This window comes from Anser brachyrhynchus, assembly GCF_964034855.1.
Source record: "Anser brachyrhynchus genome assembly, chromosome: 17".
NCBI classification, from domain to species: Eukaryota; Metazoa; Chordata; class Aves; order Anseriformes; family Anatidae; genus Anser; species Anser brachyrhynchus.
The window spans coordinates 5962348-5990339 of NC_137710.1; the positions used below are offsets into that span (position 1 = coordinate 5962348).

At 39.2% G+C, this 27992-nt stretch overlaps 1 protein-coding gene and 1 long non-coding RNA gene across 3 annotated transcripts in view; one reads left to right on the forward strand and one right to left on the reverse strand.

Annotated features, from left to right (window-relative positions):
• Window positions 1–27992, forward strand: part of ADGRD1 (adhesion G protein-coupled receptor D1) — a 157566-nt gene that overhangs the window by 93717 nt on the left and 35857 nt on the right. For both annotated transcript variants that reach the window (XM_080559658.1, XM_080559659.1), the window contains 5 exons: window positions 9688–9791; window positions 12622–12733; window positions 18581–18734; window positions 23413–23479; window positions 24386–24452. In XM_080559658.1, coding sequence (XP_080415784.1) covers window positions 9688–9791; window positions 12622–12733; window positions 18581–18734; window positions 23413–23479; window positions 24386–24452 — 504 coding nt within the window. The remainder of the gene's footprint in view (window positions 1–9687; window positions 9792–12621; window positions 12734–18580; window positions 18735–23412; window positions 23480–24385; window positions 24453–27992) is intronic.
• On the reverse strand, window positions 355–12673 carry LOC308179468. The gene is made up of 2 exons (XR_013940393.1): window positions 12588–12673; window positions 355–4361 (listed from the first exon to the last, which is right to left on the reverse strand). It is a non-coding gene; the product is annotated as an uncharacterized lncRNA (long non-coding RNA).

Genomic DNA, 27992 nt, shown 5'->3' on the forward strand with positions numbered 1-27992 from the left:
ATTCAGGCTTGCTTGATGAGATTTCTTTAGGTTTTAACTTGGGAAACAATAACATTTGCTTGGAGTTTTGGAGATTATTGGCAATCAACTTGTTTAAATAAATAAATAAGTAAGGCCAAGGTAAAATGTGACCAAAGACAAGCAGAATGTTCCTAAGGGACATGTTCAGCCCTTGATTGCCTTTGTGAGGTTGCATGGACGTAATTAAGGTCAGGACACCATCAGAATTTGGAAACTCAGTTGAGAAGCCTTTTCACAACTCTAGTCAAGTTAGTAAGATTGAGAATTTTTATAAATGCACCGCCCCAACAAAATATGTCCATGGGACATTTGGAGCAGTTGTGCAGATATTAACCAGCTGGTGCATCCTCCTCTGGGAAACTCATTGCTCTGATCAAGCTCCCCTTTCTGATGCGGGAAACAGATAAAGTAAAAAATAGCAAATCCTTGCTGGAGCTGCACTCTCAGGGGTTAATTCCTGTCTTTCGCCTTCCTTGATTCACAGAACCATGTTCTGGCTTTCACCTCAGCCACTGCTCGCTGCAGTCAGAACAAACCTGTGCTGCCAGCTGCCCTGCAATGTTATAGTTAGGAAGACAATGGTGCATTAATATAGCTGTGGTAGGAAAAATAAATAATCCATTTAGTTTGACGTGTTTAAACTGGTTTATGTTTGCTTCATCTGGAAAAAGTCCAAGTAGAGGGCACCCAGGGTGATACTTTGGTGGTTTTCCTGGAGTACTACAGTCCTCACTATGCAGCAGATTTTAACCTTGATAGGAACAGCAGAGGATGGGAGATAAGATGATCCCTCAAGTACGTATCCTCCATATCTTCCACTTGCATAGGTCTTGGGGAGATCTCAGCACACAATGCAACCACCTGCACCCAGCACCCAGTGGTACCCCCTGCTGGAGGGGAAATGGCTGGTGGAGAGGGCCTGTGCCCTGGCTGGGGAGGACAGATGAAATCAGAAGGAGAGATGCGGGCAGTGTTCCTCTGGCGCAGTCAGACCAAGGGATGTCACAAAGTGCTTCCTAGCCAGCAGGAGTCAAATCCAACATGGAGCAAGCCACACTTCAAAAGCACTCCAAAGAAAATTCAGGCACTATTATTTCATTTTGGGCAGCTTTACTTCCTCTCATCAGTCAGTGGGGTCCTGTGCTACTGCCAGCAAACATGCCAGCCATCTGGCAGTTTTTATTTTTATAGTGATCCAACAACTACGAAGCATGCCAGGCTATTTGTACCATCTGCCACATAAATGTCATTTCAGCAAAAGGATGCTGGACACCTGGGGACCTAGAGTTCCAAGTCCTTTTAAAGGGGAAATCAGTATCTCCCACTGTAGAATAGAGGTTGTTTGGATCCCCATCTAGCAAGAGACCAATGTAGAACAAAGCAGTAATATTTATGGCTCATAGACAATTCTCCAATTCTCTCTCTCTCTCTTTTTGGTTTCTTGTGAGGCTTTGCTCTTTCTGTCTTTTTGACTGAGGATGTAAAAATGACTGCACTAAAGCTCACAAGCGGATGGACATTTTCAGCAAAGTAATGGTATCATACAATCTCTGGCAGAAACTGTTCAGGTTTTTAAACATATTTTCTACATCTTTAAAACCAGAAAGGAGCTCTTTTTCCATGATTCAGAAGGGAGGATCAATGCATTTCAAGCTGCCGACCAATGGGCTTGAAAGCAGAGAAGAGTTTATGAAGGTCAAAACATTAAAAAACTTCTTGGTCTTGCAGCTGAATATATAGGCAACACATAACATCTTTAGGGAGCCCAGGATTTTGAAGAGACTTAGGGATTTGGCTGTGGGCTTCTATTTACAAAAGGAAGGACATCTTCTTTGGGGATATATATGTGTTTTTATGTTATTTTTCACTGTTATAGCTGAGTTTGACAGCAATTTTGGACAACATATGGGTGACTGAGAAAGAACAAAGTTCATCTATTTGTGTTTCTGAAGGCTGTTTTGAAAATGTCCTACTATTGTCAAATATTAAAAAATATGGGGTATAGGTGTATAATTTGTAAGTTTGGTGTGTTATTTTCCTAAATCGAATTTTGCAGTTATTATTCAAATATTGCACTCAGAGGACATCAAAATAACAGTTTGAAATGGGAACTTTTGCTCTTAAAATTTTCAGCCAGCTGAGGTTCAGATTATGTGCTGTAATGGGACAATGAAATGGAAGTAACATGGCATTCACTGATTTCTGCTGTTTTGTGATTTTAATATAATTACATTTCTCAGCATGTTTTTCATTGTTGGGAACATAAAAAGAATAGTGCCTTAGTCCAGTAATTTTTCTTTCTTGTTGAATATTTAAAAATTGGATAGGCATTGCAATTTTTTTGGTCCTTGTTTATTACCATTGACAGTTTATTTAATTGAAGAGATCTCTGCAGACAGTTTAGACAGCCCTTACCCAACAGATGAACAAAGATAAATCAGCCTATGTGTTTATGCTAGGGTTGCTTTGTAAATTTTCTTCTTTGCTCTTGCTCACCCTCTCTGCTTTCCCCTCCATTTTATTGTAGTAAATGTTGCCCCCTTTGAGGATCTCACTGATGTGCTCACTCTGTGATTTGCATTGTATTTCTTCTGTCTGTACTACACCCATGTTCCCTGAAAATTTTAACTCAGAGCCATTGTTCATCCTTTTGCGCTTCCGTTCATATGCCAGTGCAATTCTGCTAATTTTGATGGGAGGAAATAGGACACTCTCTGGGCCTGTCCTTAATCCCATATAATTACACAGAAAAAGTTGGACTAATGCTGCAAAATACTAACCCCCTGACATCCCTTGGAGAATTGTTTGGCAATTACTTAATTTCACTCAGCAGAACAGAACAAAAAATTACTTTTTATTTTGGAAAGCACAAATATTTAAGAGCACTATAATGGTCAAAAGAGTATGAAATAGGACTCTGTTTTAATCAGAACACTTAGCAAAATAACATAGTCTCCCTTTCTATGGTGGGAATGAAAGCGCCGAGCCATTTGGCAGCTAGATCTTCTTGCTGACTAAAGGATTTCCCCGTGCGGTATAAAAATGTTACGATAGTGCACCTTAACCCATCACTGTTTTCTGATGAACATCATTAAACTTAGTCCTTCTGTACTGTCTGGTTCAGTCTGCTTCTGGTGTTGACCTTTTCAAGCCCTTTCTCCCCAAAGCATGCTGTAGGGGAAATTCAGGGCTGGGTACCTGGGGAGTTCTGGCTGCAGTGCAAGCCACAGCTAGCCACAGTCCTGAATCGAAACGGACATTTCTGAATCAGAGCCCAAGCCGGGGAGAAGGGATGCAGACATACTCATTTTCATTGAATTTTGCTGGGAGCTGGGTATTTAATTATCCTCAACTGCTCTGAAAGATCTAAGGCTCGTTTTGGCAGGAGACCATTGTTTCTCTGCCTGCTAGAGCCTGCTGGACCCACACTGGGTTTTCTTCTCCTCATAGGCCTCTCTCGTGGACTTTGGTTTATCTGTTAATTGGAGAACAGTATGAGTCTGCTCTTGCTGGAACTGAAAGTAGAGAACAGATGTAGAAGTCTGAGGCGTATGGGTGAAAGTAGCTCCTTCAGTTTCACAGAGGATAATCTGCTGTAAATACATTTACCATTTCTTCCGAGAACGTTGCAGGTCTTAGGCCTGAAATGAAGGCAGAAAAGCACACTGCTCTGTGTTACACAAACAGAGATATGAGGAAAGACTCGCAAAAATCTGTTTTTCTGATCCCCAGACTTTATTGTAATTGGTACCGCTTCAGAACTTGAGTCCTTCCTCCCTGCCATGCTTCCTTCAGGCTTCATCTGAACGAGAAGCTTGCTGGGTGAGGTTCATAATGAGCAGATTACCCACTGTTTGATGACATCGTGCCCAGAAGTGCTCTAAAAGGCAATGTGGGCTTTTAAAAATACTAATTAATACTTTGGCAGAGATATTTGGAAAATTCTAGATTTTTCATGTCACAGCGAAAGGTTTTAAATAAGCAGCCACCGGGCTGGGCTGGAGGAAAAGGTTCCGTTAATGCCTGAAAAGTAAGTCCCCTTTGTAGCACTTCCCTGCTAATCTCCCGGAGATGTGGAGTTCACAGCGAATGGGAATTCAAAAGCAGTTCTGCTGGAAATGGCTGATAAAGATGATTGCGCTGCAAAACATGACTCTCAGAGGCTTTTTTCCTCTGAAGGTGTCTGATACACTGTGGATTGAGAAAAGTGTCTCTGAATAGAGTTAGACTTTTTGCTGTGAGTAGTGATTGTGTAGCCCCATTAGGTGTGGCCCCACCAAAATCATACTTGTGGTCTCAGTCAGTAGACTGAGCCTCCTGAATGGAACACAGATGTTAATCTGGAAAAAAAAAAAAAAAGGCACATAATGTTATGTACATAACAAAGTGCTTGGCAAGCTGAAGGAAAACAGTGATTTGTATTGTTATTATTATTTAATATACAAATAAAGGCCTCACTGGGCTGAAATTGAATTTCAGCAGCCTTTCTGGAGGCAATTAAAACCATTAGCTTCATCAGCCAAGGCCAGCGTTTTAATGTCTCTGAAACACTCAGGCTGCCAAAGTTAATTATTCATCCTTTTCTTAATTGGATTCAGATTGCATTTTAAAGGTGCAGCTTTAAGAGGGTTGGCTGAACCTTAATTTTTCAACCCTACCTCTCCTCCCTTCCCTCTCCCCAAGAAATGTCTCAGAAGATATCATTTCAAGCCTTTGTAGAAGGGTTGGAGGCTGGATTTCAGGCCAAGCCAGCAGCTGATCATCTCATGGCAGATCTCAGTCAGCTTGGTAAACGGGGCAAAAATCATACATCATTGTAATTGGCTTTGTGATAGTAATGCTGCTTTTAGATGGCAAGCTGGCCAAAAGAGACACAAAAATATCACTTGTTCTTATGCTAAGACTTAGGGCAAAATACAGTTGTCATGTCTTACATTTCCACTGGTAAACAAATAACTTTCATTTTATAAAATGTTTACACTATATAAACACATGCAAAATATCATATTCTGAGTTCTACCAATAATTCACACTCTAAGATGGAAATGATAAGTATGATGTAGTCCTTAGACTGCAGGCTTCATTTCTTAAGGCTGTAAAACTGTTTTTTGGTTCAAAACTTGCTGTTTGTTTTTTGAAGAAATTGCTTTTCAGAACAGAGGATTCAAAAGTAGTTTAGAAAATGAAATTATTCTTTCATGGCTACGTTGTCAAGTTGTAATTTGGTATACAGACAACCCTTTTCATCTATGACAAACGTCGTTTTAAGTAGTTGAACTCAGCCCTGTGACATGCTACCTCTAAAGGCAAACAGGGAGGGATATTCTGCACTATATAAAGAAAAGTTTAGATTAGCACTCCCCCAAAATGTCCCTTCTCTGGACAAAGCCAGAGGTACACCTTCTGCAAAGGAGAAGCCGAGGGATCAACAGACTGAGGAATGAATACGGAAAAACAGCAACAAGAGCGCAGAACTCACAGAAAAGAAGGGAATACCTGGAAGGGGATGCTGAGCAAAGAGGGCCCTGTGCTGCCCAGACAGATGCTCTGATCTGACCCGTTGATATTTTCTGTCTCTATAGACCATTTAGCTTTTTGATGTATTGCTGTGCTGTGCGGTATAGATGGTTGCTTGTTAATATTACATAAATAAATAGGTTTTCTCATCTAGATACAGCTAACAATTTTTAGAGTACAGTCTTCCAAACAAACCTCTCAGCTTCAACTGACTTTTTCCAGATCCTCCAGAGATGAAAAGTACCATCCCATTATAATAATATATTTTCATCTTCCTGTGCAGTTATTTTTAAACTGAGAAGTTAGATGTCACTCGTTTTCTTGTTATTAACAACATCATAAAAGAAAAATATACATTTGAAGTCTGAACTGGTGTCTTTCCAGGATCGTTTCTCAGGCCATCCGGTTGCCTATGAGTTTCCAAAATAAAATTGTTGAGCAATGTACTAACTTCTTTTATGAGTTAGAAGTAGGGTAAGACAATAGACTATAATATTTCAGATGGGTGTAACTGCTGAATCTGTCAGATCTTTGTCCACATTATTAGCGACACTTGCAAGGTAAAGACTGTCACAGGCTAAACTAAAAGGGTGGGAGTTTTATATGGAGTATGAGTTTTTGATTTAAGTGTTTCTCAAAGCTGAAACTAAGAAACATCTGTCTTTTATAGTGTTCATGATTACTAACACTCATGACTGCACGAGCTTGTTTCCTAGTGTTTCAGCTTGCTGCAGACTTTAGAAGATGACCTTATACCCTCAAAGAAGCAAAATCTTTTAGAAGCAAAGAATAATTTAATGTAGATTGGGACAAGTGTGAGAATCATCCTCATGGGACTACTTCACAGATTGCTCAATGTTTTATTTGCTACTCTTTAATGCTATTTTCTTTAGTAATAACATTACAGCCCGATTAGCATTTTTGTGCTGACTACAAGATCATCCCAAATTACTGTCTTGTATTCCATGTCATGAACTAAGTCAGAAAAACTGCAAATAGACAAGCTGAGGTAAGATGAAATCAGCTCCTGTCAGAGCACTAGGATTTATAGGGAATTGTTTCTGAACTGATGAGGCCCCACGTTTTGTCAGTCCAGGTATTTCTAAAAAAACTGCATGCATATAGTGTGAGCACAGACACACACCATCTAGCTGTGGTGTAACAGCTGGGTTGTGAGGAGTTAGTAGAGACCTGGTATTTTAAGTACAGGTTCTCTTCTCTTCCCCATCATATACCTGTCTTTAGAAATGAGGCTGCACATGCTGGGAATCATTCCAGGTCTCTTTGTGCTGTATCCCTTACAACCGATATCATCCACAAAAAGGAGTTGGTTGCAGTGGCGGGAGGCGATATGAGCAGGGACTGCTCTCTGGTGCAACTCCAACCTGACAGTTCAGTTTGAGAACAGCTATCAGAGGGCTCTACCTTTTCCTTAATAAAAACGATTCAGAACTACCTGCAAGATTTTTGTCCCTCACACCAGGCAGGACGACAATGTGAACTTCAGTGATGTTGCTTTTGAAACAGTTGTTAGCAGACAGATGGGGATATTGATTTAAGAACATCATTCATGGAGCACTGTCAGATTTTGGTCCTGTTTACCAGAGGCAAGGGCGATTTCCAGTTCACAGATGCGGATACCTATGTCAGTTATTTTAGGTTTGAATGGCTTGTTTATGTTTTGTTTAGGAGTGATTTTTTTTTTCTTTGAGGTTTCCAACTAATAGGGGCTCCACCTGGGAGTGCTTGACTTATGCCTTGTCTTGCCCTGCATGGTCTTCTGGAGGAAGACTGAGCTAAAGCCCAGAGAAACTACTTTCTTAGAGGCATGTTAGTTAGGATAGAAATTAGTTAGAAAAGGATGTCTATGTGATTATTATCTTCTTTTGCATGTAAAATGGAAAAAGAAAAGCTTTTGATTTTTGCCTGTTTCCACTAGATGGGTCCCCTGCATCTTCTGTCCTTGCATGTGATCATAAGACATTTCGTTGGTAGACATTATCCACCTTTGCCAATGCAAACACTGTGATAGACCAGAGGAAATCGAAATGAGTGCTGAGCAGCTTTCACCTCTGTAAGGAGAGTTTCTGGCTGCAGGTGTTAGGAGTGAAAGGAGTGAAAGCAAACCTTGAATTGATGAGAAATTCTGATTTCAGGGTGACTAGAAGCTGGGAAAGTTTCTTCTGCTCCCCTCCTCCCTCTGGAGAACTGCAAATCAACCATAGCAAGAGAAACGGATGTGTACCAGAGCAATCAGGAAATGAGGTCCATGCAGTTTGGACGTGAATATCCCTGATGAGGAAATCATTTCAAAACTGCCCAATTTACCATGGAAGTTATTCCTGTTTCAGGAACAATCTGTGAAAGCTATACATGGCTTTTCTGGGCAATGAGGAGAGACAGAAGCTCTTTCGTAGAAATTAAGTGGACCTTTTAAGCTGGTCCAGCACACAGAACTCTTTTGTCTCTGTAATTGATGCTATCCAAGTCAGGGGCAAGAAATGTGTCTTTGGCTGAAAGAGAAAAAAAAAGTACTAGAGAGCTGCATCATATTTCCTAGGAACTGTAACACCATAGCAACAGTTGTCTTTCAGTGCTGCTGCTGCATCGCTTGATAGTGCTCAGATTGCTGGGAGAGCCAGAATCGGTTCTGCTGTGACACTGACTGCGCGTGAGCTGGTACTGTTAGTGGATAATTACAGGAAAAATGGACATATACAGTGCATCATTTTTGTCTGTATATGCAATGATTTTTTTTCTAAGAAACACGCAGCATTTATTTCTCTACTATAAAAGGAATTTTAAAGGGAAATTTATCAGTAGAACTGATGGGGTCAATATTCTTTGATGAAATACTTTGCATGGCAGGAAATGATATTGTGTGTGTGAAAATAATGTAAAATCCCAACCTGTGAGGATGGATTATTTATATTAGACAGATTTACTGTAGAATAAATAAATAAATAGGAAAATATATCGGTTCTTTCAGTATTTTTTTTTTTGGAATTAATAAATATTCTGAATGAGTTTTCAGCCAGGAATTAAATGTATAGTGAATAGATGTTGAAATAAAAACATGGCATTTCAAAAAAATAAAATAATAATAATAAAATAACTTTTGGATTGACTACATATTTGTTTTCAGATGTTCAGTTTATGAAAATGTCAGCTCTATCCAAATTCAAGTCAGGAGAAATGTTTGAAAATTCTTCTGAGATGAGAAAGCTTTTTCCTGCCTAGTTCTGTTCTACTTATTATATATTAATACTGCCTGGCTCCCTTTGTTAGGTGTGGCTTTTTTGTCATTCTTGTATGCGAACTTGCATGGAAAATTAAAGCACACTTTCTGATCAAGTTAGGATGAAGAGACAAAACAAAATGTCCCTCCCCCTTTGAATCTACCCAGGTTTTAACATATATCCTAGTGTCGGGTACTGTAGAGTCACAGACTGAATGTTCATGAAAATTGAATTACTTCTCCAAAAGGTGCCTGTACATAAAAATAGAGGCTGAACCTAGAGGTTTACCCTCTGGCTTCTCTTGCTGGGTCTTTTCTCTGGTTTTTCATTCTGTAGATGTTAGTCCACCTCCTTCAACAGGCACTGAAAACATGATACATTAAACAAAACAAGTGGGCTATAAATGGCCCGTGATTTATGGGTTATCTTGGTTTGTCAGTTCTCACTGCTGTGAAGCACTTCTGGTATTTGCACAACGATGTAAATTATTGCAGCGTGAGAGCATTAGCAAAGTGCCCTGCGAGCTGTGAAATATCCCATTGCTGACATTGTTTGTGCAGCCCAATAAACTGCTCTAATCTCAGGCTTGATGCTATCTCAGCAGTAGAGGAGCTAACTTGTTTTGAGGAAATACTGACTGATGAAATGCAAGAGGGAACCAAAATGCCACAGACATGTGGATGCCCTGGCTGTGCAGCTGACAGTTCAGACGGCTCTTCATTTTGCACGTCAGAAACAGCAGTGAATGATCATGAACATCACCTTATATATGGGGACAAGGGAAGAGGAAAAGCTACATGCAGGGGGGCTGACCTATGGTTCTGTAATGTAATAAATCAACTAATAGTTTTTTTTTTCTTTTTCTTTTTTTTCTTTTTCTTTTTTTTTTTCTTCTCTCATTTGTGTACAGCTAACGAGAGAACACCAGGTGGCCCTCTCCTCCATCACTTACATCGGCTGTGCTCTGTCCATCTTCTGCTTGACGATCACGCTGGTCACATTTGCTGTGTTGTCGTGAGTGATTTTAACTTAATACCTGCTGAGAACTATGGTGCAGAAAAGCCAAACAATGCATTTCAGGCCACTGATTTGGATCCCTTTAGGTGCTCAGAATAAAACAAAGGCTAGTAATTCTACAACCTTCCTTAATTAGATCCTGCACATGTATTTGTAACGGTTGGTTATTTCTTAATTACTCTAATTTCCCGAAATGGGGTGGTCTCTATATAGCGAGCTATTTCCATGCTATGCGGGATTTTTAGATTTATTTATTTTTTTAAATGTCCATGTTTTGCCCTAATTCAGGAATCTTGTAAGGATGCTGTAGAGTGTTTGATCAGGAGCTAAAGGCAAGCACAGTATCAGCAATTACTGCAGTATCACACACACTCTCCCCACTAGATATTTCTTGGAATTGCTTGGAGTGAAATGAGCAGTACTTCTTTCTGCTTTGTAACCATCTTTTCTGTAAGGCAGTGTATTTATAAGCCATGTAGGTGTGCCTGGACAGGAAGGCTCAGTCAATATTAGATGCGTCATTTCTGTTTTGTCAGGACTGGTTACAACTGCATCATATAACCCACATTTATTTTCAAATATCTTTCTGTTCTCTGTTGGGCGAGTTTACAAATGTGTTCCTTTAGGAGGATGAAGGACACTATAGGAAGTGTGAAATTCCCTCTGTCTCGTGTTTAAATCCTCTAGATCCCTGCACCCTCACACCTGTAATATGGCAGCCCCTTTGCTGTGCTTTCTGCACTGGGAAGGTTTTTGCCATGGGCACTTAGGGTCTCTTTGCCTGTTTATGTTCCAGTAGTGACAGCTGAGTTTGAGGCCCAGCTAGGCTTGATACAAACATTTCTGAAAAAAAAAAAAAAAAGCTTTTATAGAGGTTTCTGTTAAAAAATAGAAAATCTGACAAGGGGTGAAATAACTCATCCAAGGTTGCGCAGCGGATTGGGATCTTAACAAAGAATGTGATTTCTGTCTCCTTTCTTGTTAAGCACTAAACCATGTTCTTCCTACTCAGGAGTTCAAGTTTTGATTTCTGTGCCTAAGCATGTCTTTTGGATGTCCTGTTAAGAGGCCAGTTTCTAGGAAAAAGGGTTTGTTGAAACCCAATAAACTGATTGCAATATTTGTTTGTTCCAAAAAACTTATTATTTCCAAGTCTCAAGATCTGTGTTGGTCATACTTGGATTAAATGTGCAATGAGTGGCAAAATCCAATCTAAACAAGTCCAATGTCTGCCTATCTGGCATTGCGCTATTGGCATACTTAGACTAAGGGGAATGATCTGCTCCATTTTTGTCTTGAGTGCAAAACTGGATGTTAGAGTGTTTAGAAAGGAAAATGAGCAAAAGAAGCTGATACTGCTGCAGCTGGGCTGAAAACTCCTTGAGAAACTGGAGGCAAACAGCACACTTGGAAAGAGAGTTTGGACCCAGCTGACTATCAGTGTTAAGCACCCCACCTACATACAGAATCATTCAAACTGCCAATTAAAAATAATTTGATTAGGTTTTCACTGGAGAGCACGGCCTCATTAGACAGCTGAAGTGAAATTTTGCAATGCAGCGTTAGCTGATCATGAGGTAAGTGGAGAGGAATCTGGCAAGTTCTTTGCTACTCTGCGTCCTGGCAAGGACGGCTGCTTCCCAGGGGGGCAGTCCTGATTGCCTTCTGGGCAATGACGCTCCAGTTTGTGACTACATGAAGCTCCTTATTAGAAAGCCATTGGCACCAAGCAGTGCAACCTGTCTCTGGGTTACTTTTAGGACATTGATGAGTTTTTTAGACTCCCTCTTCACTCCCTTCTCATGGAACTTTGGCTGAAACAGCACTAGAAGAGCAGGGATGATAGCAAGCCATCATCTGCATCATCGAGTCCGTGTCATCCTGCTGAAGGGGGAGAGCACAATATATCACCAGCTGTTGCAAAAGTCATCACAATGCAGCGTGATGCAGCAAAAAGATGGGAGTGGGTACTGTTGTGCAGAGGAAGCACTGCCATTCATGCAGGCAAATGGTTCAGGTCTCCCAAAACAATTAAAGCTGCCAGTAGGGACTGGCAGGCAGCATGGATCGAAAGCGAAAACTTGTAGTCATTACCACTGTTCTATATTTTAAAGAAAATAATAAAATTATGCAAAAGGCCTGAAATGTTCAGATAATGTTTTTGGTTTATACTTCCTATTTCTGGATGAGTACAGAAGCAAATGGTCAGAAGGCTGCCAGGAAACCACGTTCTTGTCAGATTTCCTGCCAGTTTTTGCAAAGACAAGAGAGACAAGGTTCATATAATGTTGTAATCATGGTCAGTGCTCTATCAAGATGGGCATTGACCATATGTGTAAGTAGTTATATTTCTTGTGCTAAGAAGCTGATACTGGTAAAGTCAAAATTGTAACAGCATCCTTTTCAAGTTCACTTATTTCAAATACAGGCAAATCTCAACAAAATACAAAGAGAAACTTTGTGGGACAGTCTGGGCTAGATGGTGCAAGGTGCTGAATACTTTCTGTAAAGTGCAGATCTGATGTCCCTCCTTGACAGCTCAGCACCATTCAGAATCAAGCCCTTTGCAACTGTTCCATCACAAGTCATTAGCAGAGCTAGTTAATGTGCAAATCAGATTGCTGCTGCCTTCAGGATGGTGGCAGAGTAAACAAGAAACCAGGTAGATACCACTCAGTCCTGGTGGAAAAAGTGCTGAAAAGACATTGTGATAACCCCACCAGGGCAAGAGACCAAAAGCCAAACAAAATGCTTTCTGATAAATCATAAATGTGTTCGTGTTTCTTGGAATACCGTCTTTTTCATGTGTATTTCTGTCTTCTGCCAGGTCTGTGAGCACCATCCGCAACCAGCGCTACCATATCCATGCCAATCTGTCCTTTGCTGTCTTGGTAGCTCAGATCTTGCTTCTCACCAGTTTTCAGTTCAGCCCTGGAACAGTAAGTGCAAGAGAGAATGGCTGTGTTTTTGCAAGGCATCTGCATGGTATGAATGCTGCATGCAAGAAAGTGTCTGTTGCAGGTGAGGTCTCCCATTTTAAACATGCCTTAGCCAAAAATGCCACCCCACAACCTGGATAAAGCTTTCTGTGAATTCAGTAGTGTTATAATAGTATTTGTCTGTGTCTGTTTGCAAAACAATTCTGTATTGGAGAAGGTTGTATGAATTTTGTACTTAGGTAGGGTGGTAGTTTATTTGTATTTCTGTTAGGTGATTGATTTTTCTTTCTTTTTTTCCTCCTTTTTTTTTTTTTCATTTTAAAAAGTCATCTTATTCTTGCTGGAAGGTAATGAGCTTCCCAGTGGAACTTTCACAATTTATTCTGCTTTCTTGGTCAGCAAAACAGAAGGTCTTTTTTTGGTTGTTGTTCATGAGGTTTTATTTATGTGGTAGAATATGCTATTGTTTTGAGTAGCAGATTTATTGTTCATGATCTCCACTCTGGAAATTTAGATATTTTTAAAATATCATTCATGTTTGACCTGAGTCATAATCAATGAGAAAGGTACAGCAAGCATTGCTTACTTAGCCATAGGTGTCAGAAAGCATTGCCTCTAGGTATTGTTAAGAGTTTAAACCAAGATCCTCAGTACTGCAAAGCACGTATATACTTCCTAGGCAACTCGGGCAACTATTTAAGCAAATGACATACATGTTCATATTGCTTACCTGGAACTTAAGCTTTAAGCAAGTTTAGGCTTTTTCTGCCTTATCATGAAGACCTGAACTTTAAGTTACAGACTGATTTTATAGATCTCCTACTGTAGGTTGGAATTCTTATACAGAGTGCCACGGTCTAAACCATCAGAATTGGCACCTAAAACATTAATTAGACTCAATTAAGATGAGTATGCCAAGGTAACTATATTACACACAAGTGAAAATGATTTGTTCCCACTATTAAAAAATATTAAAAAACGCTATTTTAAATCACATAAAATCTGTTGATGTAATGTCCCACTTGAAAAAGGCAGAAACAAAAACTGATTTTAAAATAATCTTCCAGTGTGTTCTGTTTGTGTAATGGGCAAAACTTGGCTGCTTCTCTGGTCAGCTGTTGCTCCATATTATTTTGGACAAGCAAAAAGGACTTTCTACTAATCTTTTATTCTTCTCATTCTTAGTACCAGTAAATAAGAGGTTTGCATACTTTTAATTTTGTCAATACAAAAGCTATGTAAATTTATATTCATCTCAAATGGGATACCTTGAACTTCTGTTAAGTTTATAAATAATGTCTGCTTTTACATAAGCTATTATTACATGAGGATGTACAAACTCTTTGTAAATCTAAGTTTGTACTCCTCCAGGTATGAACAACCTTAACATCCAGGTAGGTCCTGAGTTAAGATAATGTGCAAGGGGGAAAATAATAGGGAATGGTTTATATGAAAAATGAAATTAAGACTGTGGAGAGCAACAAAGGATGTAACCTAAACCTGAAGACAAAGGTAAACTAGGTATTAAAATAATCCTCTCTAAGTAAGTATAGAGCTAACATTCTGCTGAAAGAACATAGGCTGGAGGGCAACAAATGTTCCCTGAGCATAAGAGGTGTCTTATTCTCACAGTTTCTCTTTTTGTAGCCAATCCAGATTTTCAAACAATCCAGCTGAACCACTTCTGATGAGTTGTAAAAGCTTCTTTACAGCTTACCAAGCCTGCATCACCTCCAGCCTTTTTAAATACTACAAAGTACTAGTTGCATTTCCTGCTTTTAGTTGGATATTGGTAGAGCTCACATTCTCCAGAGTCCTATCCCAGGGTCCACCTACATTTATAGCATGCCGTGTTTACACTGACATTTGCTTGTTCAGTTGAGAAGAGGTAGCTAAGCTTGTAAAGCACTCACATTGATTTATGTTGCAGTTTAACAGGTGCATATTTTAATGTCTCTTAAACCCCTTCAAAACATACTTCACTTATATTGAAATTATTTTGTATGAAACCAGACAAAACGTATCAGGTACTCCTTTTGGAAGTGGTGTAGGTAAAGTCATGTAACATCAAAACCTGTATTAATTTCTCATATGTTTACCTATAGGGAAACCATAATTGGTAGCTCTCTGAGCCTGTTTTTATTTACATCCAGAGGGGCTGGTTCTCCAACCAGTGATCTTTTCCATATGTGATTATATTTTGGTGTGAATTGGCCACTATGTTTACCACTATGAATACTTTTTCTCCTTTAAAACCATAGCTCACAGAAAGCAAGCCTTTTTTATGCAATAGGCTTTCCAAAGTGAAACATTTCAGAGAGTCCCTGGATATTTCAGCCCTATCTCCTCTGTAACAGCAATAATTGTATGGCACAATACTGTAAAGATCTTGAAGCTGAAAAGCATGAAGTATGTATCCGCTGCACTTTTATTTTTATTGTTATAACCTCTAGGGATCAGGAGTGTTGTGATTCATCCTTTTATTAGTCTTGTGTACTTGTTTCTGCATGCTCTGTTCTCACTAGCTTGGACATCAGTTTTAATACCTTTAATTGCTGCTGTAATTGGACTGCTAAATGGTAGTTTACAAAAAGAGGGAGGCAGTATGTACGCTAGAAGGTGTACTTAATCTTCTCCTTCTGCCAAAGGTGGGTATATTTAGTGCTAAACAGTTTATAAGTGCTCTGCTTGAGAGGACAGGTGGTACCAGTCTGCTTGAGGAAATGCAGTGCAATAAGGTATGGCATTGAATAAACAGACCATGAGCTCACATCATTTTCTTACATGACTGCCTTTAGACTCTCCATCCTTTTCCCATCTCTATCTCTAGGGATATTTAGTTTTTGATTCCAGATATAGCATGCAGTATTTCCCTGTTAATTTCAGATGTATTGTTTAATCATTTTCAATTTATACTACAGCATTTTTCCTTTTGGAGCAATGTTTAACTTACTAACTACAAAACTCAACTTCCACAATAGGACTTTGGTCTTCCTAACACATTCAGGAACATCTTTTTTTTTTTTTTCTTTTAATAGAAATCTCGATTCCTTACATCAGTAGTTGGAGAAACAAAATGAATTTCTTTTGTTTGTGCTATAGGTATCTACAGAATTTGAAGACTGTGTATCAAAGTAGCATAAAGACTGCAGGGAAGGACATTTTCAGTGTGCTTTTTAAAAATGCAATAAAATTGCAACTCAAATTGAAAACACTATTACAAATTGGATTTAGAAAATACAAGCAAATTTACCTACCTGCTTTAAGACTGTCCTCAATGAACAAATTAATATTATTTTCTTAGAGACATTTCTGAGAGACCGCTTTACTTTCTCAACAACCATAGCATGACAGGCTTTGCTACTAGCTGGACTGATTTTTGTATTTCCACAGACTCACAATTAGTCAAGTGTAGTAATAATAGTAGTAAGATCTGTCTTTCTATAAGTATCCTACTCTACGTAGCATGCATCCTGTGATACAGAAAGAGTTGCCTAGTTGTTTTTAATGTGTATTGTCTCAGCTTTGCAATGCCTCTTTCAAGAAGGCAATTCTGCCATTTGAGGATGTTTTCAAAGTAGTAAGTAAGGCATAAATGTGGAATGAGTATTAAGCAAAATTATGTACAGACTAGCCTCCTGCAACTGCGCTTATTTTTTTTTTTTCTGGTGTTTTGTGATGTGTATTGCTTGGCTACTCAAAAAAATTGAAAGTATCCAGTTGACAAGAGTAGCTTGTAAGTCAGCTTTATGTTGCATTTATATTTTTGTGGACTTATCTTCTGATAGAAATCAAAAGGCATTAAAATTGATTTCATTGCCTTATGATAAAATTAACTGGAAAGGTTTTTACAGCTTTTGTCAATAAGCAAATCTGGTTTAGTTTTATATCACCAAACATTTTGAAATACTAAAACGCCTACAGATCTCACTTACATGAATTAAAACCAAAGTTATTGCTTTTTAATACATGTAATCACAGGGGATTTGCATCAGAATGTCCCTCTACTAGCACAGGACCAGCTGAGTAAAAGCGAGAATTTACTGGAAGGCCTCAATTTTTATTACACTATCAAAGTTCCAACGTTTTAATTTTCAGTAGCCTACCAAGTACCAAACTATCAACAAAAAGGAAAAAATGCCACCACAGACCAGCTAAACTAACATGACAAAGGGAACTACTGATTAACATCTTGAAGACCACTGTGGCAGCAAACTGGTTTCTACTGGTAATGCTTCCTCAGCACACAGGCTCCCCTGGCCTGGTTAGCTTACTGTGACTTGTTCAGATGAGGAAGGAAATCCTTGAAGAAGACAAAAAAATCTTTCTGTGGACCACATGCAAGCAACTCCTCCAAAATTCTGGAGGTGTCATAGTAGGGATGTTACAGCTACAAAGCAGAATGACCACCATCAGTATGCTACAGGCCGCAAAAATCAAATGAAGCTGGGACTCCTTCCAAGAACATGTTTAAAATGTACCTTAACTGAAAGCAAACCAAACAAGGTTATCGTGTGGTAAGATCATTGTCAGTCACATCTGTTCAATTACTGTATGATGAGGGAAACCACTTGTGGTGAGACATCCTCGAAAAGCAATTAGTGGGGGAAAGGAGAATGTGCTGTGTGAATATGTGAGGAGTGGGGAAGAAGAAAGGGTTACTTTTCACTGTTTTACAAGGTAGGCTGATAAGAGACTTGTAAGAGATGTAAGGATCTCTTCGAAAGGATCTCTTTGAAGATTAACTTGGGAGAACTGCTATGACAGCCCTTAAGGAAAAGCCAGGCCTCAGGCCCAGGCTGCGTTTCCTCTAGCCCACAGCAGGCCGTAGTAAGGCCTGTAAGCGGGACTTAGAGGCAGCTGCAAGCAGGACTCAGGAGGACATTTTTACTTCTTGCTGCATTGCCTTTGGCATGGCATTCCTCTCTCTTTTGGGGCAGCATTTATTTCACTTCAAAACATGTAGTGGGTTACACCGAAGCAGATAGTCCAGTTTCCACCGGGTAGGCTTACTTTCTTGATGCTATTTTTCTGTTGATTAAACTTCTCTACTAGCTCCTATTGCCAGAATCTTGATGGCAGGCACATAGTGCTCCAAGAGTCTATCACAAAGGATTTGAACTGTCTGTAAGGACCCTACGGAGAAGAATTTCAGTTCTTTGCCTTAATCACTAAGTGTGTTCTTGGCAAATATGGCTTTGCATACATCAGGTGCATATTTCAGACTCAGTAACCGGGAATTCAAGCAGGAAGGCAAACTAGATGACCACCATAGGAATTGAGAGCCAATTATAGCTTGGTGTAATTTTTTTAAATCTCTCTATTAGTGTTGCTAATAGAGGCATGTAAGAAACTTTTACAGAATTTCTAACACAGACACACAGACGCTAGAATGCAATGTGATTTAACCTGTGTGTTATCCTATTTTTAATATGAAAAACATCACAGAAGAGGGAGCAGGGTACAGCAGTGTCTGTACCTTCACTTGTCTGATTTTCTTGTTTACTACAAACTCAGCAACAGGTGTTGAATCTGCAAATTTCTAATTTTTAAATATTGTATATACTTTAGTAAGAGTATCATTTATGCACAAATAAGCAATCAGTTTTGCTTTCCACAGCATGTCTGGCAATGGATTTTTGTTGTTGTTGTTTGTGATAAGGTAAGAGGATTTGTTACTCCGAATCTATCTCAAAATGCTGCAGAAAAATAGTCCTCTAGTGCTTTGTACTTTAATGTTTTACACCAGTGATTTAACATAAATGTAAAAAGAAACAAAATAATTGCAAAACCAATATGACTGGATCACAAAGAAGTAATATATATTTTTTTTTGTTCTTAATCTAGCTGCCTTGCAAGATCTTGGCCATTCTCCTTCATTTTTTCTTTCTGAGTGCTTTTGCATGGATGCTGATGGAAGGATTTCATCTCTACAGTATGGTGATCAAAGTATTTGGGTCAGAAGAGAGCAAGCACTTATATTATTATGGAATTGGATGGGGTAAGCATTTAGGAGCTGCTTGCTTTTATTTTCTTCACCATGGAACAAGATTATATTCAGAAGCATATGTAAAAGAGTGATCTTATGATCGGAGTTTACCTTACTGAGAGTAGGTCTTAACCAAATGTTAATATGTGTAGTCCCTAGACATAATCCCACTGCAGTAAATTCTTTGATGTCGCTAGGCCAGATCAGATCCTAAATTAGCAAATCAATAGGAGGAATAGGGGAGGGAGGCCTCACTGCACTGACAAGTTCTTTTTATTGTCAGTCCCCAGCTTTCTCTCTTGTTAGTATATTTACTCTGAATACAAACAGCAACATTTAATTAGAAATCAAGTGTCAGTACCACTTTCAGCAGCAGTATGTGCTCATGCTCTACTGAGTAGTTTTGGGTTGTTCCTTCATGATCTTGATGAAAGTACAATAGAGAGAATTTATATATATATCCCATAAAACTTCCACATATTAAGTTCTGCAAGTCTGGGGAAAGAGGCTAACAAAATTGTCTTAAGATTATTTTGTTTGGCTGTAAAATTTAGGGTAAATTTGTCTTGAATACAGCTATCAAAAGTCAAGCATTCTTGTGCCATCCTGAGACCGTAACAGATATACATATTCCAGTATCTAATAAAAATTGACATTTTTTTTACAGTTTGGATTGGCTAATTCTTGCACTGACCAAAAAAGGTGGAAAGAAATTGGAGACAAGGATGTCTCGTTTCATGTTAATCAAAACAGATAGTTCATTTTTTCATTCTTTACTTTTATTTGAAATGTGAATGCATTTGACTTTTGCAAACTCATAGTTCCTGGAATAATGTCAAACTCCAGTCCTGAATTTAAAAACCCAGACACATTATTCTTATTTAAGCAGAAGATCTGGTCTGTGTACATGTATAAAAATTTGCAGAGTCTCTATTAAATGACAAGTTGAAACTTGAGGCACAAGTTGACAGGACATGGGAACAAAGAACTCCACACTGACCATCAATGATCTGATAATATCTGCTGAGATTTCTGAGGGTTATTACTCCTGTAAAATGCATTCAACAGTAATCAGAGAGACAGGATACCAAATATGTAGAGTTGATTGACGTCCTGGGTATTATATTTAGTCCCAAGGGTGCTGAAATTGCATTAAAGCCTGCAGTTGTAATTCAAAAGAAGAGAAATTTGAGGAAGGTGATAATATTCTACCTTTAAAACTACCTTAACTACCTTGAGATTGATTGGGAAAAAAAATACTGTTGCCTTGGTGATTCAGCATAACCCACACAGATTATCATAATAAAATGTTACCCACCCACCCATCTGCAGGATGCTGATGATACAGTTTGTGATACTGGAGATTCTGCTGTAGCTCTTTTACCTTAGCCTGTTTACTTATTCCTGACAATTTCCTTTCCTTTGGGGAGCACCTTAGAATGGAGATTTTGTTCCAAGCTGGCAAAAGATCTAAGCTTTGTTATTTGCTGTCATCATAGACTTCTCCATATATATGGTATAATATAGCAAAAGAAAAGAAAATCATACAAAATTAACTTCTACAAAACAGATGGGAGAATATACTTTTCCCTGTCAAGTAAAATAGATCTTTTCAGTATTGGAAAGAAACATATTTTCATTAGTGTCTAATCTTCATCTTTCTCTATAAATTACATGTATAACATTGCAGAATTAATGTCCTAAAATTGCTTGTTTCAAACTGTCTGCCTCAGAGTTTCTAAAGCCTGTCTGTTTTGTTTTTTTTTTTTGTTTTTTTTTTTTTGCTATGTATAGATGACACAGAAGCTTTCAAAATAGAGCTCACAGATTTACAGGCATTTTCCATTTTATTTACCATTAGTGCCTCAGAAACGTAAAGCAAAATGGATTAGATATGAAGTTTAATGCAAAGAAGAGGAGGGAAACTGGTAAACTATCTGATGTTCATTTTAGGCTTTGCACTTCAGACTGTATTTGGGCTAAACTTACAGAGAATTCTGTCTGAATAAGGATGTGCTATTGGGCTTCCAGTGCCCAGCTATTCAGAGTTTATGCCTACTCTGCAGGCTGCATTTTGATGCTGGGTTTGCAAGGTAGCTTTAAATTAGCTGGCTTGGGGACCTGGAGAGCTCATGCTGCAGCAGCACAGGGATGTGTGTTGGATGATTTGCCCCATTTCAGTGTGACTCTGTATTGCACCGGGACTACAGAGACACAGATGACACCACTGCCATAGATCAGCTGCCAGAAAGGTGTACTAGAACATTTTCATCTGATACTGTGCTCTGGAATGCACAGTCTATTGCATCATAAATTTGGTGATTGTGGATAGAGTTGGTGAGCATATTTGTAGCATCTGCTAACTGAGAAAACATTCAGATACAGGAAGAACCATAACCATAATTCTTTCATGGATGATAACCAGTGCCAGTACAACATTAACATTACCTATTATGGGGGTAGACTAAACTTTACAGCTCTTATGCAATTATTACTGCCAAAAGATTAAGCAAATACATTTACTTTTGTGTATAATATATAATCCATATTAATTCTTCAGTCCAAAATAAATCTTATGATCCCCTTAGGCTAAACACATTTTTTTTCAGCCTTCCTGGAATTTATTGAATGATTGTTTCTTAAAGGAAAAATACTCCCATTTCACTGTAACAAAACCTTGATGCTGCATCCAATGCCATCTACCATTTAATATCCTGTCAATGCAAAGAAAGAGCAAACGCTGCACTTTAGGTGAACAACATTTTACTATCACTGTCTTAACACATCTTTTTATGCAGATGACTGCTCTATGTTTCATCGGCATAAGTTTTATTATCTTCCGAAGGAACTCTGTATTTAATTTTCTTCTTCACTGCCATTTAAAATTGATAAAGAATCACATTAAATCCTTTGAATATCTGACTTTTGACTTGGGAAAAAAAAAGGCAGACTAGAAGTTTAAAGGAGAGTTAGTCAGTCACAAGTGTTTTTGCTTCTGTGACATGTAGGTAGGGCTTGCTTGCTACAGGAAGACAACTGGCATCAGAAGAAAAACACTGCCAATCAACAAGGTTGTCTCTACTCAGCAATTGGAGATCTGATTGGGAATCATAGATGCAGGCATACGTGAGAGCCAGGGTAGTTCAAATACCCATGGTAGAAAGAGCTTCAGCAGATGGGTTTATGTCAGTGCATAATTGCTCTGTTCAATATGATTATTGCTGATTTTGTTCAGATATGTATAGGATTTTCCTTTCTTAAATATACAGATGTAATAGTAAACTTAAATCTTGCCTTTGCTTACTTTTTACACAAATATGCTTCTAATGGGTTATTCCTGATTTGGACAAGCATGGGGGAGCACAATCAAGTGCTGGGATTGTTAAACTCCACCCTGCAGAGTGGATTTCAAGGTAGAAGAGCTAAGCAATACCTGTAGGTGCTGCTTCTTAAGTATTGAGCACCTTTCTCATTTATAAATATAAGGTGTTTCTATCCACAGTCATTAAAGAGCAAAATACTTCTTCCAAAAATTATAGTTCTGCCATTACAGGAAAGTTTTGCAGAATTTTATGAAGATAATTAACAAGATTATGAGGATAATTAGTAAGATTAAGCAGAAATTGCTTGTCAGAGAATTTTGTATAAGCCTCATGCAGAAACCCTGAAGAATTTAAAAGAAAATTGAAACTTCAAGCTTTTGTGTATAATACTCTGTCTGGGACCTGGTTATTAAATTCCATAAGATGATAAAAACTCAAACCTTCACGTTTTATTAAATCATACAGGAATTAACAGACAATCATTTAGTATTTAAAGGGATGATGTTGCACTATGTTCAGAACTGTTGGCAAAAAAAACTCGCTTCCTTTCCAGCTCCTGGCCTGGAAAGCTGTGCTAAAGTGGCACAACAGGATATCACGGTGCTGAGGGCCAGTGGCATGCCGCTACCCCTGGCAGCAGGACCATAATCATCTGCCTTTGTATAATTCCTGTGTAATCCCATAAAGCACTCTTCCACCTCCCAGGATGCTGCGTACTGGAACTGTCAGAACCCATCTGGAAACGTCTACTTTAAGCATGGAAATCTTGCAGGGCTATTACCTATTTATTTTAAAATAAATCTTGGTTGGGCATCTGAGTGGGATCTTAATTTGCTTGGCTCTATTCATAATTGTCTCTCACTGCTGCATGTGATGCTCTAGACAACTAAATGTCACCATTTCTATCTTCTTGCCTGCTAGTCATGCACCCCTGTGAGAAACTCATCTCCATTTTCTAGTTTGTTTCTGTATTCTTGAGCAAGGTGCATTTACTTGGGGGAAAGTGGTAAAAATAAACTTGACGTTGCTCCACTGGATATCACTGCTCAAATAGCAAGAGAGAGAAATTACATTAAAAAAAAAAAAAAAAAAGAAGGGATGAAAAAGGACTCTGATTCTCAGTGAAACTAGCACTAATTCAGTTAACCTGTTAAACTAGTGCTTTATTGAAAAGTCATTTTGTTTGTCCAACATTAATTGATTAAAACATATTGTAGTACAAAGCTGCAGAAGGATGTTGAGTTAGACTTAATTATAAAATCGCTCTGAGCTGTTCTGTTGTCCATGCAAATTTAGCTGAATTTGCAGGGTTTACTGGAAGTTGCACTTTTGTTACTAATGCTGCTTCCAACTTTGTCTTTTCACAGGGTGTCCATTGGTGATCTGTGTAATTTCCACAACATCATCCCTAGACAGCTATGGAGAAAATGACAAGTGAGTATGAAAAGGGTTTCATTCCAGGTACAATAAGGATGAAAAGTGTGGTGGGGAGGAAAACGCGTAGATCTTTTAGCAGGACTGTAGTTCTGCAGCTTGCTGCTGAGGAGCAGGGGAGGTTGCCTGCTTGTAGAGGTCGCTGCCTCCTACGCTGGGCACTCAGTGTGAGCTCTGCTCACCCCACGCACAGAGTAAAGCAGGGACTCAAGCATTTCTGACAAGGTGAGAATAATCTTTGATAAAAGATTTTTAACCTTTTGAAGAAAACTGCAGTTAAGCATCTGTAGATCTAGAATGGATATTGTTAAATAAAATTTTAAAAAGTCCATTTCAATGTGAGAAAAAGAAAAGCAAATTTATCTGAGAAAATACCATGGAATTCAATCTTACTGCTATGTAAGTGAAAGTTTGGGAAATAGGGTTATTTGTTGTGTGCGGTAAACTAGTTTATATCCCCACCACTGTAAGAAAGAAGCATCAAGCTGACAGCATGTTTCCCAGCCTTTTTCCTTATCCCCAGCTAGGCAAAGCAGGAAAGGCTTACATTTTTCTCTCACTACAATGACAGTGCTCACAGCACTGAAAGGAGTGTCTGTGATACAGGACACAGGACCAACAAACAGCAAATAAAATCTTTCCTTTTTTCCTGTCTTTCCACCCCTAATGCTATTTGAAGGCATGCTGGGGCATATAGCTGTCACTGACTCTACGCAAGACACAAATCACAATGAAATCCTGCTTCAGAGTCTGAGGGGAAAAGGAGCTTCTTATTGATGCTCTATCATGTCTCTTGCTTTTAAAATTCACCAGTCTTTTTGCACTCTTAGTCTCTTTTTAAATTAAGAACATTACTAATTAAATGACCATGTGTTTCACCTAAAATCATTCTATTTTTCTCTGCAGCTGCTGGCTTTCACTACAGAATGGAGCAATCTGGGCTTTCGTGGCACCAGCATTGTTTGTAATTCTGGTAGGTAAACCCACGGCTCCTGTTTCATATTGGATGGATATCAGCCACCCAGCAGAGCTCAGCTGGAGGTCTGGTGTCAGTCTTTGTGCCAGGCCAGTGAAACTTACTGAATGACAGAGGTGAATGGTCCAGAATTGTTTTGTTCCTGCTCCAATTTTTGTTTTACTAGGTTGTGTATTGGTTGATACATATTAATTCTCACCCTATTCTTTTCACTATTCCAAAAATAAAATGCAACCTAAAATACTGGGGCAGCCTTCTTTTGTAAAAGCCCTGTTGGGGCCATTAATAGCTGCCCAGAACTGAGTAATCTTGGGGGGTATACTAGATCTCAGAAAGACCCCAGAAAGAAGCTCAGTGGTTTGTGTTTCACATACACCTGTAGAAGTTGAAAAGCTGATTCCATCCCACGGGTATTTGAAGCTGTTGCTTGTGCAGAGCTCACTTTTCTCAGGGAAAGCTGAGTGCCCTCAGTGAAGATGATGGTCAGCAGGGATTACAAGCAGCCAGCAGCTGGCAGGAATGGGTTTAAACAGCAGCATGAGCTGCCACCCCTCAGGCAAGCTCTGGGGAAAGTAACAAGCAGCCTCCACGTCTGCCTTCTTAGAGTGATGAGGACTTTGTGCTCTTCCTCCGTATTGGGAATTCGACGTTGGGTGCGGCAGTTTGTCCGGCTGATTGAGGCAGGGCTAAGGCAGGTTGGCAGGGGATCAGGTGCTTCTGCAGACACCTCTGTCAGCTACAAAGGATGTCACCTCTCCAGGGAGCCTGCAGGTTTGCGGCTGCGATGCTGAGACGTAAATGTTCCACAGCAGTTTAATTATGGCCACACATTAAATTACAGCGAGTTGTGGTTTAATCATGATGATTACTTGAGGAGTCAGGGGTCTTTACAGGAATTAAGTGGGAGATTATTCCTCTACAGCACTGTTTCCAATACTATAATTGATCAGGTTGTCTGTGATATTTGCTGCAGGTTGTAATGTCAGAGTGACAACATGAACACAGAATAGACCCACTGATTAGAGAAATTAGGCTGCCTTTAAAGCTTTGCTAGATTTGAAGCATGAGCTGAAATCTAGACCAGAGCCTGTGCCTGCTGTGGCATTGAAGGAGGGTCAGATAAAATAAGATCCTGACTACTTGCATGGAGTAACATCAAAGGGAGTCAGTGATGCTGTCTTGTACTTCCCCAAGAGAGACAGCACAGGCACATCCCGAGATTTCTCTGCATAGAGAAACCCCACAAATCCTGCTAGCAGAAGTATCTCTGCAAGCCAAAGAAAGGCAGGAGAACTATACATATAGAAGTGCACTGAGCACTTGTGTTTGCCACTGCACGTCTCTGTAACCATTCAGGAAGCAGGTGGTGGCTCCTTGGCTGACCTGTGCCATCACAGGCAATTTTGTGCTGCAGCCGAGTTGACACCCTAACATTTGCCTTGAGACAGCAAAATCAGCAGCTCTCACAGCCCAGCGTCTTCCACCCAAGATACAGCCTCTGAAAAACTAGGCTATATAAACATATATAAAAACAATGAAAACAGTTGCTATATCGATGTGGCAGAAATTACCTCACGTTAGCATTTTAATCAAATGATTAATGGCAACACTGGAGAGTCGCTGTGCAATAAGGGCAGATTTTTATTTATTTTTTTTTAATCTAAGTGAAATCATATACATGTAAATAAGAAACACTTATCATTGGATTAGAGTTGGCTAAACAGCTCTGGACTTTGTTCCAGCAAGCTTAATTTCTTGTTGTCCTGTACCTTTGACCTTCTGTAAGCTTATATTCAAAGATACATAGATATTGATGATTGGAGAGCAACTAAAATACCATAATATTTGAACATCTCCTTCTCACATTAGCGCTTGCTTTCTGGCCGTTGTTCAGCAGCAAAGGAGGAAATGAGATGCAACCAGCAAAATCAAATCTCTCCCAGCTGCTGTTCAAAGATAGTATTAATCAAAACACGCTAGATAGTGAAGCACTTACTCACCTGAGTGAGCACAGTCTTCAACAAATTGTATGTGTAGCTGCTTGCTATGAAAGTACGGGTTTAACCGTCTGGCTCTCAGATATATTATTTGTGCAGCTCAAGTTATATTCTTGTATGGATACAAATATTTTGCGAAAGAGAAAGAATGAGCTCACAAGGTTGATCCGTGTAGAGCAATTTGTTAAATAGTCTAAACCCAGCTCTGCCCAAAATAGCAGCAAGCTGGCTGACAAATTATTTTCTCTGGGCATTGGATATGCTAGCTGAAAAATATGTTAGCGCCTATAGGGAAATAACAAGGCTAAACACTATTTTGTGCATGCATGTGTGCCTGGGCTCTTTAAATAGAAAATTAGCCACTACTTGTTTGAACCAGTTTTTAGCTCTGAAAATAGGCCTCAAAAAGCAATTTTTGACTACTCTCATCCAGTTTCTCTCTGCCAAGTAAAAGGATTATGCCGTGCAGAAAACAGGGGAACTGCTCCTTTCAACTCCCACTCCCTCAAGACTAGGCAGACTCGGTCTACTTTGTCCTGCCCCAGCCTCACAGTCGCTACAGACATCACGGAGCCTTAAAACAGAGTGATGTGGTAGGAGTGTGACTGGGAAAAAATACTCACACATACTTTTCTGGGGAGTAATTCGCAGAACCTCCCAGACCTATATGGATTCCCATACCAAAAGTGCTTTTTTTCCTTAGGGTTTGAGGAAAGAAATAGATCCTTCTACGTGTAGGTCTTTTGGCTTCTACCCGCACATTAAGGTTTAAGGATCACTCTCCAGTCCCAACTCCCCAGTTCCCAGCCACAACACCCAAATCTCATACAGCAACTTCACAAGAAAATTGTTGCAATTAATTTGGAAACAAACCTCATCTCAGCCAATGTTGGCCTGGGAAAACGTGTCTTCAAAGGAAAAGAAAAAAAAAAGCAAAAACAAAACTTGACAAAGCACCTGAATTTTTGGAACAAGACAGTAAAAGCTTCTGGCAGAAGGCTTTGTTTGTTATCAACCATCTGCTACTTTGGTGTGTTTCCATAGATATGGCAGAATTAAGGAAATTCTGCTGAAAGCATCTGTGTACACAGAGCAGTGGGTGTGCTACAGACAGGGAACAATCCATTGTGGGGGGAAGATTGGGCTGTAGTGGCAAGTTCCTTCTATTGTTTTCCCTGTAAGTTGTTATTTTCCTGGTGCTTTTTCACAAGACCTTCTAATAAACAGCATTTTTATGGAGCTAAATGATTGTAATTAGCATACTGCTAAAGCAATTCTGTGCTGTGGGGACACCAGCTTTGTAACCAGTATCTTCAGATGGGGCTGCATGAATTTGGATCCCAGGCTGAACCTGCCATCACTGGCTTCAACTGATACATGTTTATGAATATTAAATATACAGAAAATCATTTGCTCCCTTTATACCTGCTGCTCATACCTGATTTAGTAAGTTCCATTGGCCTGATGGTATTTATTTATACCTTCATGTACCTGTGCAGAATTAAGCTAATTTTGTATGTTGAATAGTATTTTACCCTGC